Source organism: Amblyraja radiata, chromosome 18 (assembly GCF_010909765.2).
Source record: "Amblyraja radiata isolate CabotCenter1 chromosome 18, sAmbRad1.1.pri, whole genome shotgun sequence".
Lineage (NCBI taxonomy): Eukaryota > Metazoa > Chordata > Chondrichthyes > Rajiformes > Rajidae > Amblyraja > Amblyraja radiata.
Genome location: NC_045973.1, coordinates 27,648,183 through 27,661,053, shown reverse-complemented (window position 1 = coordinate 27,661,053; position 12,871 = coordinate 27,648,183). Strand labels below are relative to the sequence as shown.

The following is a 12,871-nucleotide window of genomic DNA, read 5'->3' as shown; positions in this document are numbered from 1 at the left end:
GCTGCCAAAGGAGGTAGTTGAAGGAGATACTACAGCAGCATTCAAATGACACTTAGTAGCTGGATAGAAAAGGTTTAGAACGATATGGGCCAAACGCTGGCAAACGCGACGAGCTTTGGCGTGGCAATTTGGTCGGCATGGATGAGTTGTACCACTAGGAGTCCTGACCCGAAACATCATCTGTCCATTTCCCTCCACAGATGCTGCCTGACCTGCAGAGTTCCTCCAGGACTGGATTGCAATGGATTTATTGTCTTACCTTATCTGTTACTATGGCGACATTGGATGCACTGACTGTCATGGACACCACAGCGCGTGTGATTCCTACCGTTGCCACGACAAATACCTGCAGAAGAAAGACCACCCTATTAGAAGGCACTGAAGATAGGAGGTGGTCGCATTGAGATGTTCCAGAATTTATCAGGTGAACCATTTCGTCCACCAAAGTAAAGAGAGAACTAAAAATAAGAGGGAGAGCATTGTGCCGTTTTGAGGTTGTGTCAAGAATCATTTCCTTGCTGGGTGTCGAGAAGCTGCTCTCTAAAAATATTCAGGAGGACAAAAAGCAGGAACAGGATGAACTTCACACTGGAGCTGCCTGGTCCATCACGGGTACTGACCTCAAAAAGGCAGCCAGCATCATCAAAGACCCACACCACCCTGGCCACACTCTCATTTCACTCCTGCCATTGGGAAGAAGGTACAGAAGCCTGAGAACCGTGACCTCCAGATTCAAGAACAGATTCTTCCCAACAAGCAGAAGCCTCTTGAACGCTGCACAACACAAACATCAACTTCTATGGACTGTCTGGAGTTGCACTGAGAATATTGTTTCTTTTTGTATCAGGATTGTGGTTATTAATTATTTGAATTAGTTTTTGTTGATTATATATTACATGTGCGTATTGCATTTACTGGTCTGTTATGCTGCGGCAAGTAAGAATTTAATTGCTCCATTGTCAGTTCATATAACAATTCAACACACTTGACTCTGTTTACCCTTTGCCCTAGATCTCAGCTGGAGAAGAATGCAAAACAATGCCATGGAAGTGGTTAAAAAAAAACTTTCTCCCCAAAATACAAAAAAAAAATGTAAGTTGGGATCATCTTGGTCACTCTTTAATCCCATTTCCTTCACGGAGAAAGAATGTGATTTTTTTATACTGGACTGCGCTATTGAAAATTTCCAAATCGAGATCAAATAGATTAATATCAACCATGATCGAATGGCAGAACAGACTCGGTGAGCTTAATGGCCGTATTCTGCTCCCATGATTTGTGAACATTGGGATGTAGGCGACCCAAGTGGGGTGGGTGTTGGAATCACATGCGATGGAAGGCTCAAGATCACCATTATCGGAGGTATTGAAGCTCGACAGTGTAGCTGCAGAGAGGGGCATAGTTTCCTAACAGGTTTAGGTTTCAGTCTTATTGTCACGTGTGCCAAGGGTTATTTATGTATAGTATTTTGTTTCGCATGCTACCCAATCCACAGGGTGGGATTGGTGACTTGCAATGAATGAGTGTCATGCAGCGTGGAAACAGGCCCTTCAGCCCAACTCGTCCATGCCGTCCAAGATGCACCATCTAAGCCAGTCCCATTTACCCTGTCACAGCGCCCTCTCTTGGATGCCGCTCTTATCCCTATCACTGGCTGACTGACCAGTGGAGGCCAATCCCAAGCAGTATTGGAAACAGCTGATGTAGGTTGGCCACGTGAACCCTGTCAAGCCCCAGATCGACCGCCTCATCGTACATGCACTCTGACGGCAAGGGACAGTGCCCCCATGCGGTCCTGGACTTACTTACCACTGTAAATAGAATCTATCACATGAGTTCACCCTACTGCGAGTGTCGGCGTGGTTACTGCTGAACCAGGCCTCATCCCTGCTGACGCCACACCTCGTTTACCCCCTATCCCTATCCACCTCCATCCGTTGTTTATTTACGCCTGTAAACCGCACTTTATTGGCTATCTTTGCACTAAATGTTGTACCCGTTTATCTTTGCACGTAGACGGGTTGATTGCATTCAGATATAGACTTTTTTTCATTGACTTGATAGCACAAGAACAAAAGCTTTTCACCGTATCACTGTACGCATGACAATAAAACTAAACTAAAGACACATTCCTTCTACGATTGACAGAGGACACATAAGTAAACGCTGGCGCCACAGAATTATCGCACAGCTAACTCTTCCACCTGCTCAGTGTGGATTCACAAAGCAGTCTGCTGATCCCTTCAACAGTGGAGGGGTGGGCGTGGGGTGCAAGTGGAAGTGGCTTGAGGTGGTACAAGAGACACTGGGTGGAAAATCAGAGTCCGTAAATTACCTGCTTTTCCCCGTTTGGCTACGTTGCGCATCGCACCAGTCTGCTGGTTCGTGGCGGGGAACTCACCAGTATGTAGAACGTGGTGAAGATGGGGCTCGACGAAGCCCGGATCTTTGCTCGAGCCGACGGAAGCTTCCAGAGCAAAAACGCAAAGAAAAGCACATTGGGGATCAGGAGGAAGACGTCCCAGAAGCGAACCCTGTCACGAGGAGAGGTGGGAGGGAAGAAGAGTTCAATATAATGTATAACCCTGACAGGATCATCTGCTTCACAGCAACATGAAGCTTTTCACTGTACCTCGGTACATGTGACAATAAACTAAAACTGAACTGAACAGAACATATTGATAGAACACGTGTAACACGGATGTCCCCAAGTTGCCACATGGGTACTGTTAGCGGACGAATATTAACCGTGTCATATGAACAAAAACATCAATAAGTGGGATGGGGTTTGAAGGGCAGCCCCCAGGCGCCTGTTTGAACACTAGATATTTGCGGAAGGGTCTATAAGCAACTGCAGAATCCCACAATTCGGAAGCTGGAAAGAGAATATCACGGTGAAGGCTCGAGGATTCGAGATCGAACAATTAAAACAGAGTCTCAAAAGCAAGCGTACATTCATCAGCAAGCAAATAATTTTCCCCATTACGAACAGAAACTGAGCCAAGAATCTAGGCTAAGAAGGTGGGAAAAAATAGCAATATATGGCAGGTTTGAAGCACAGCGATTCAGCACCGCTTTCTCTGATCCCCAGGGCTTTTTAAAACACAAATCAATTCCAATATCCATTAAAGGGAATTGAGTTTGGAGAGAGAAAATCATGTTCAGAGCAATTCAATTAGCTCACCAGGCAACCCGCAGAGTGGTTTTATTACACAGCTGCCTTTTGAGATAAATACTTCTGCTTTAGACATTAGAGATACAGCGTGGGGACTGGCCCTTGGGCCCATCGAGTCCGCTCCTAGAGACAATTTACAATTTTACCATTGCCAATTCACCTAAAAACCTGCTTGTCTTTGGGATGTGGGAGAAAACCAGAGCAAACGGAGAACGTGCAAACTCCGTACAGACAGCACCCGAGGTCAGGATCGATCACGAGTCTCTAGCGCTGTAAGGCAGCAACTCTACCATTGTGCCACTGTGCTGTCTCACTGCGCCACCCTAATTTTATTTGAATTGCACCACGATCTCGAAAGGCTCTGCTGGGAAATGCAACCCCACACCCGCCCAAGACACACAAGCAAAACCAAGATCTCCACTGAAGTAATTGCAGCTCTATGTCCCTGTCAGCTGGCCTCAGGCAAGGTGGCAAAATGCTGCAGGGTGGGTGGCTGATGAACGTCACATAACATCCTCAGGGAGGGGGATTCCAATTAGGACCAGCAAGCGGGGCACAAGGGTGGACGGGCAAGGAGTGGGACGTCGGTTCGCTGGATGATCCGGATGAAGGCGAACGCTGGAGGCCGTGCAGCAGCCTGGGGCTCGCCTGGATCAGGCTCCACTCCATAAAACCTAGAGCGCGGACCAGACTGGACTTTGGAATCACGCCAAAACCTGCCACCTCTTGCAAGCAGTCTCAGTGGACTATTTCTGTACACTTCGCTAACTGGGGATCGTGCTAAGGTATGGCAATACTTTACTGAACTGTATACAAAAAAAGAATTTCGCTATGTGTTTGTATATGTGACAATAAAGCACCATTAACAAGCGACTGAAGATCTGGATGAAACTTCACATACAGCTGCTTTTACTGTACCTCCTCGAAGATTGACTGATGCAGCACGGAAACAGGCCCTTTAGCCCACCATGCCACCCATCCATTACTCGCTCGTATGATTTAAAATAATTGCTGTAAGGATTAAAGGGAAGTGAGGAATATAATTTGTTTCCCCCGCTCGCTTGCCTGACCCGATGAGTTACTCCAGCACTGTGTCTATCTTTGGCCTGTAAGCGACCCTGGAGACACCACAAAATGATTTGTTCATAACTGCTCACTCCACTGCCCTTGGCACAGAATACTACTCAATTCAAGGTCAACAATGTCTAATTAATAAATAGCCTCGGTCCACCATCTGGTGGTCCAGCACCTCCTTTAATCCAGACAAAATTACGTGAGTGCACGTGAAACCCTCCCCGGAGGACCCCTGAAAATGTGATGCCCATGCCGCGCGAGGCGACCGATCTCTACGTTATCAGGACCTCTGTGGGCGATCAGCAGGTCGTATTTGCCCCCTGCGGTCGGGGGTCTGGAACTCCGGCCAGGCCAGAGCCGGCAGATTAGTTCCCATGGCCAACTGCCGAGGACGGCTTTGCGGGCCGGTATCACGGCCTCTCGAGGTCAGGACCTCTGTTGGTCCGGCAAAATGGATAATACGACAAACCTCTGGAACCAAGGGTGCCGGAAAATCGGTGGTGGACCTGGACATAAAATTATCAGATGCATAGATACGGTAGACAGTCAGAACCTATTTCCCAGGATAGAAATATCAAATACTACAGGGCAAAGCTTTACGGTAAAAGAGGCAATGTTTTTTTTTGACACAGCGGATGGTGAGTGCCTGGAACATGCTGCCGGGGGTGGTGGTGAAGGCAGATAATGGCATTTAAGAGAGTTTTGGATAAGCACATGGATATGCAGGGGATGGAGCAATATGGTTTATGTACATAGGAAGGAACTGCCGATAGACACAAAATGCTGGAGTAACTCAGCGGGACAGGCAGCATCTCTGGAGAGAAGGAATGGGTGACGTTTCAGGTAGAGACTCTTCTTCAGGCTGGTGATGTCTGCAGTTGCTAGTTTACACCGAAGAAAGACAGATAGGCATAAAATGCTGGAGTAACTGCAGGTCAGACAGCGAATTTGGAGAAAAGGAATAGGTGGTATTTCTTGTTGAGACCCTTCTTCAGACTGAGAGTCTGGGGAAAGGGAAACTAGAGATATGAATAGGTACTGAACAGATCATCGCCAGCACCGATGACAGGAATGGTGGAGCCCACAATGGTCCATTGTTGGCTTTGGAAAAGGTGATAAAGAGATACAAACTGTGAAACTTCAGTCCGTCTTAACCTACCTGATCTCCCGGTGGCTCAGCACTTCAATTCCCCCCCCCCCCCCTCCCATTCAGAAATCTGACCTTTCTGTACTGGGCCTCCTCCATTATCAGAGTGAGGCCCAGCACAAATTGGAGGGACAGCAACTCATATTTCGCTTGGGTAGTTTACACCCCAGCAGTATGAACATTGACTTCTCTAACTTCAAATACCCCTTGCTTTCTCTCTCCATCCCTTTCCCCTTCCCAGTTCTCCCACCAGTCTTAATGTCTCCGCCTACATTCTATCTTTGTCCCGCCCCCTCCCCTGAAGAAGGGTCTCGACCCGAAACGTCGCCCATTCCTTCTCTCCACAGATGCTGCCTCGCCCGCTGAGTTACTACAGCATTTTGTGTCTACCTGTGAAACTACAAAGATGACTAGGGTGGGGGAGGGAATACAGAGAGACGGATTATATGCAGGCACATAAGGGTTGATCTTAGCAACATGATCAACATGGACACTGTGGGCCGAAGGGCCTGTTCCTGTGCTATATTGCTCTGCGTTCTTACCGTGATTCACCAATGTCTTCATAGAGCACGATGAGGCACTGGTGTGGCTGGGTGACATTGGCCGCCGTGCCAGTGGTTGCCGTGGAGATCCACCAAGGTATCGGAGCTGCGGAGGTGATGCCCGTAGACATGGTGGAATTTTCAGGCACGGCGGCTGTGGAGTTGCTGTAATCTGCAAACCTCACCACAGACGATACCGACTTCATTTCGGCTTAACCCTGTCCAACAAAAAAACAAACTTTAAGACGCCAAACGGACAGAAGAGGACAGCCATTGGGACGTCCTACTCCCGTTCTCTCATCATCACTGTACTCGTTGTTCTGCCTTGGCAGCAACGTTTTAAATTAAATATCAAATCCCTCAAGGAAATCACCCCTCAATTCCCCACAACCCCATGATTCACAAGACATTAAATGCAGTAGAGAGCATATTGACTGGTTGCATCGCAGCCTGGTTCGGCAACTCGAACGCCCTAGGATGAAGAAGATTGCAAAAAGTGGTGACCACTGCCTGGTCCATCATAGGTACTGATCTCCCCACCATCAAAAAGGCAGCAAGCGTCATCAGAGACCCACGCCACGCTTTCATCTCACTGCTACCATCGGGAAGGAGGTACAGAAGCCTGAAAACCATGACATCCGGGTTCAGGAGGTGCTTCTTCCCTACAACCATGAGGTCTTTACACACTACAGCCTCCAAACTACATAGATTTGGGGGCATTATTTTTATCTTTGCACTGTTATTTGATATATATCTGTGTTTCCGGGACAGTGGTGTGCAATGATGGAGCCCCACAGGGAACGGTTTTGGCCCCGTTCCTCTTCACCCTGTATACTGCCGACTTCAAATATAGGTCTGACACATGCCACGTACAGAAATATTCAGATGACACAGCGATTGTGGCATGTGTAAGGAACGGACACGAGGAGGAATACAGGGACTTGACCAGTGTTTTCTGTGTCTGGAGTAAAGAGAACTGTCTCATCCTGAATACAACCAAGACTAAAGAGATGGTGGTTAACTTTGGCAGGGCCAAGCTCCCCCTTCAGCCGGTCAACACTGCAGGGGTGGACATTGAGGTGGTGCAGACATATAAATATCTGGGAGTGCACCTTGATAACAAACTGGACTGGTCTGTCAACACCGATGCCCTCTTCAAAAAAGGACAGAGCAGACTCTATTTCCTCAGAAGGCTTAGATCCTTAAATGTGCGCAATGATATGCTGTACATGTTTTACTATACTGTGGTTGCAAGTGTCATTTTTTATGCTGTTGTCTGCTGGGGCAACAACATCAGTGCTAAAAACAGCAAGAAGTTGGACAAGCTGGTAAAACGAGCTAGCTCAGTGCTGGGGGGGGGAAGAGTGGACTCTGTGGTGGACGTACTTGAGAGGCGTATGAGGAGAAAGGTGCAGGTCATCCTCGACAACTCCGGGCACCCCTCCATGAAATTCTGGAGGGTCAAAAGAGCACACGGAACAACAACCGGCTCCTCTCCCTGTGCTGTAGAACGGAGCGGTTCAGGAGATCCTTCACCCCTGCAGCCATTAGATTTTATAATACTGACCGCTAGGCTGTATGGGATAATTAACTGTATGAGTTAATTATTGGCTCTTTTTAAGTATTTATTGCTTTCAGGTGTTGTCCACATTGTATTTTATGTATTATTTGTCTGCTCTCGTTCTGAATGTGTGGGTTTGTTGGTTGTTGGCTTCTGGACATCTTAATTTCCCCGAGGGATCAATAAAGTATTTATCATTATTATTATTATTATTATTGTTTATTTATTATATATCTACCCGTCCAAGTAAACCTCAAGTCCTTCGCAGATAAATACCCGTATTTCCCGGCAATGAAGACGTATTTTTTACCCGAAAATAAGGCTGAACATTTACTTGCGACTTGGAGGCCGAAGGTTAGATTGTTAGCCAAGAAACATAGGCTTGGCTATCCCCCAGTACAGCGGCTGTAAAAGACAGCACCACTGGGGGGGGGGGGCGCGAATTCCTTCCACAGCATGTGGGGAGTCTGGCCCGGGTCAGCACGGCTGGGCCGCCATGGCTAAAGTTGCGGGGTGGGCAGGGGCATTGAGAAGGAGGGGGTCGGGGATCATGCCAGCAACTCACTCAGTAGCTCGGGTGGCTGCGAGCGGCCGCCGGGACCGGACAGCGGAACTGCAGCTAGACCCGGGGCTCACAGGCGACCTGGGAACTGCAGCTAGACGCAGGGCTCACAGGCGACCTGGGAACTGCAGCTAGACCCGGGGCTCACAGGCGACCTGGGAACTGCAGCTAGACCCGGGGCTCACAGGTGACCTGGGAACTGCAGCTAGACGCAGGGCTCACAGGCGACCTGGGAACTGCAGCTAGACCCGGGGCTCACAGGCGACCTGGGAACTGCAGCTAGACGCAGGGGTGGAAATCCCGGGGGGGGGGGGGGGGTCCCCTCCACGTTTTCAGAGGTGGGGGACGATCCCCCCCCCAATGTTTTGTGAGACATGTATTTTGCAATCAGTTCCCATCCGACCACACGCATGCATGGTCAGCTAGCTCAGACTCTGAAAAGAATTAGACCACTATGCTGCCCACTTACATATGACTTCCTTACAATCTTCGTAGACTTGTTGAATGGCCTCATTCAGTGTTACAACCATTATATGATTCTACGAGTGTGCAGGAAGGAACTGCAGATGCTGGTATATACCAAAGAAAGACACAAAGTACTGCAGTGACTCAGATGGTCAGGCAGCTTCTCTGGTGTTAAAGGATGGGTGACGTTTCGGGTCGGGACCCTTGTTCGAACAAGAGGAAGCCTACATGGTCAGAGGGAGAATGGGCAAACTCCACACAGATGGCACCCAAAGTCAGGATTTAACCCGGGTCTGTGAGGCAGCAGCTCTAGTGGTTGAAGTCTGAAGAAGGGTCCCGACCAGAAACGTCACCCATGATTTTTCTTTGTATGATTCCACGACACCAGTGGCAAACTAACTTTCCAGAAACTGAATGATATGCATATAATAATGTAGCAATTCACGCTTTATAAAAGCTGTTCTCGGTTGTTAGTAATCACATTCAATTTAACAGGTAATTTCTTTCAGCGATCCACAAGACAACAACACACCTGTTCACAACTAAACCAGAGGACAAACAGGTGATGACTGCTACTGAAAATTATACCAACAATGACGGTTTCTTCATTGGTTTGTTAGCTTTCTTTTATATGTGCCATTTATAATACTTGCCATTACGTTTTAACTCTTGAAATAAAATAGCCACCTGGAGTCAATCACGATCAATATAGTTTGCTACATTTCAGAAGGAAATCCATCTTAGGAAAAAGCTTTTATCACAAAGCACCTGCATCTCTACTAGTGGGAGCTGAAGACTTGATGGGAAATTAAAAGGCCTGTCCCACTTACGCGATTTTTTCGGCGACTGCCAACCACAGGGCCTACGGCTGAAGCCACCAAAGCCTCGCGTGAGTGAGTGAGTGAGTGAGTGAGTGAGTGAGTGAGTGAGTGAGTGAGTGAGTGGGTGAGTGGGTGAGTGAGTGGGTGAGTGAGTGGGTGAGTGAGTGAGTGAGTGAGTGAGTGAGTGAATGTGTGAGTGTGTGAGTGTGCGCGCGGCCGCCAATAAATTGTGTCCCCCGTTCCCCCCCATGTTTTGATAGCGATTTCCGTGCCTGGCTAGACCCGAGGCTCGCAGGCAATTTGGGAACTGCAGCTAGTCCTGGGGCTCGCAGACGATCTGGAAACTGCAGAAAACTAATTGAAAAACACGTGAAAACTATGTGTTATTAGTATGTATTATTACTAATTTATGTATTATTAGTATGTATTATTACTAATTACTAATTTAGTTAGTATGTATTATTACCTCCATTTATTAACTATGGCGATAGATGTGGCCCGCCATCCACTCACAAACATGGGTCCTGGCCCCTATGCAAAGAAGGTTGCCGACCCCTGGACTAAAGCAAACCCTTGATCTTGTCCTGCCAGCATTTTTTCAAAATTTAGCAACTCAAAATGGGAGTGTGTCTTCGACGCAGGTGCGTCTTCATTGCCGGAAAATACGGTAATCTTCACATCTGAGCCTTGAATTGACATCCACAGCTAAAAAAGGGTAAAGAACCAAAGCTTTTCCCTGCCTTTACAGGATGCCTACCTTTCTGACCACGATTTTGTTTACCTGTCCTAATACGTCGTGAGACTTGCTGTCACTTTTTTTTTAACCTATTAACACTCCAGGAAAATGCCTGAAAACATGTTATGACATGAGTGCACGCTCTTCTTGTTATTGTTTGTGGATCTTCATTGTGGAATTAGTGGGGTTTCTCTGGGGTGCAAGATACGGCAGCATCTTTGGAGAACATGGATGGGGGACATTTCTGGTTGGGATGCTTCTTCAGTCTGAAGAAGGGTCCCGACCAAAACATCATCCAACTATGTTCTCCAGAGATGTCAATAGTGCTGATAACAGCCCACAATCAAAATATTGGCAAGAGGTTTTTAAAACAGTACTGGTGGATGCTTTTACTATCAGCTGACCTCGAGTTTGTATCGTTATTTCCACACCGAGCTCAGCAATAACACTAAAAGTTGCAACGCTGCAGAAAAGCGTACTTATCAACATGTCAACAGTCACATGAATCCTCTGCTTACTGACGAAGGCACTTATCTGCAAGAGTGTAAACAAGCCCGAAATACTCCAAGCCATCGCCTAAACAGAACAAAAAAATATTAAAGGATTATTTTTAATCTTGAGAGTGATGTGGAGTATAGATGCAGGTCAGATACCTCATCCAAGAGCAGATTTGCAGTACAGCTTCAGTAGCTCAGCAAACAAGCTCCCCAAGCACCAATGTGTTGGCGAGACACCTTCGCTCAGTCCGCCTTGACCTATGTGATCTCTAACTTGAACTCCCCTTCCCATACTGACCTCTCTGTCCTGGGCAACCTCCACAGTCAGAGAGAGGCCAAACGCAAATTGGAGGAACAGCACCTCATATTTCGCTTGAGCAACTTACAACCCAGTGGTATGAACATTGATTTCTTTAACTTCAAGTAACCCTTGCATTCCCTCTCTCTCCATCCCTCCCCCACGCTGATCATCTTACTAGCTTCACTCTCATCCTGCCTAGTTTCATTGTTTATAAACACTCATTATCACCTTCTCCACAGCCACCAAGTGACCATTGTGAGCTCCACCTTTCATTTATCATCGTTGCTGGCTTTGATTTGTCCTTTTCATAAATTTAATTCATTTGTTCCTTGTCCCTTTTTATATCTCTAGTTCCCCTGTCCCCTGATTGTCTGAAGAAGGGCCTCGACCCGAACGTCACCTATTCCTTTTCTCCGGAGATGCTGTCTGACCTGCTGAGTTACTCCAGCTTTTTGTGTCTATCTTTGTAGTAAAGCAGCATCTGTCGTTCCTTCCGCCACACTTCACTGGTGGTTTTAGTTCACTTAACTGTTCCTTGGTTAACTCTTCTAATGACTTAGAAACCTGGATTGTTTTCTCCGGAATGTCGGAGGCTGAGGGTGTAGTTTAAACTACACTAAACTAGGTTATTGTCACGTGTACCGACATACAGTGAAAAGCTTTTTTGTTGCGTGCTATCCAGTCAACCGAATGTCCATGCGTGGTTACATAGAAACATAGAAAATAGGTGCAGGAGGAGGCCATTCGGCCCTTCATAGAAACATAGACATAGAAACATAGAAAATAGGTGCAGGAGTAGGCCATTCGGCCCTTCGAGCCTGCACCGCCATTCGATATGATCATGGCTGATCATCCAACTCAGTATCCCATCCCTGCCTTCTCTCCATACCCCCGGATCCCTTTAGCCACAAGGGCCACATCTAACTCCCTCTTAAATATAGCCAATGAACTGGCCTCAACTACCTTCTGTGGCAGAGAATTCCAGATTCACCACTCTGTGTAAAAAATGATTTTCTCATCTCGGTCCTAAAAGACTTCCCTCTTATCCTTAAACTGTGACCCCTAGTTCTGGACTTCCCCAACATCGGGAATAATCTTCCTGCATCTAGCCTGTCCAACCCCTTAAGAATTTTGTAAGTTTCTATAAGATCCCCCCCTCAATCTTCTGAATTCCAGCGTGTACAAGCCGAGTCTATCCAGTCTTTCTTCATATGAAAGTCCTGCCATCCCAGAAATCAGTCTGGTGAACCTTCTCTGTACTCCCTCCATGGCAAGAATGTCTTTCCTCAGATTAGGAGACCAAAACTGTACGCAATCTCACCAAGACCCTGTACAACTGCAGTAGAACCTCACTGCTCTTATACTCAAATCCTTTTGCTATGAATGCTAACATACCATTTGCTTTCTTCACTGCCTGCTGCACCTGCATTCCTACTTTCAATGACTGGTGTACCATGACACCCAGGTCTCGTTGCATCTCCCCTTTTCCTAATCGGCCACCATTCAGATAATAGTCTACTTTCCTGTTTTTGCCACAAAAGTGGATAACCTCACATTTATCCACATTATACTGCATCTGCCATGCATTTTCCCACTCACCCAACCTATCCAAGTCACCTTGCAGCCTCCTAGCATCCTCCTCACAGCTAACACTGCCCCCCCAGCTTCGTGTCATCCGCAAACTTGGAGATGTTGCATTCAATTCCCTCATCCAGATCATTAATATATATTGTAAATAGCTGGGGTCCCAGCACCGAGCCTTGCAGTACCCCACTAGTCACTGCCTGCCATTCTGAAAAGGACCCGTTTATTCCTACTCTTTGCTTCCTGTCTGCCAGCCAGTTCTCTATCCACATCAATACTGAACCCCCAATACCGTGTGCTTTAAGTTTGTATACTAATCTCTTATGTGGGACCTTGTCGAAAGCCTTCTGAAAGTCCAGATATAACACATCCACTGGTTCTCCCTTATCCACTCTACTAGTTACAT

The 12,871-nt window shown here is 47.1% G+C and overlaps 1 protein-coding gene across 2 annotated transcripts in view; it reads right to left on the bottom strand.

The window, feature by feature from the left end:
- Nucleotides 1-12,871, bottom strand: part of tpra1 (transmembrane protein adipocyte associated 1) — a 37,243-nt gene that overhangs the window by 7,550 nt on the left and 16,822 nt on the right. For both annotated transcript variants that reach the window (XM_033036990.1, XM_033036991.1), the window contains 3 exons: nt 5,939-6,156; nt 2,402-2,534; nt 260-346 (listed from right to left, as the gene is read on the bottom strand). In XM_033036990.1, the coding sequence (XP_032892881.1) occupies nt 260-346; nt 2,402-2,534; nt 5,939-6,144 (426 nt within the window). In that variant the 5' untranslated portion in view covers nt 6,145-6,156. The remainder of the gene's footprint in view (nt 1-259; nt 347-2,401; nt 2,535-5,938; nt 6,157-12,871) is intronic.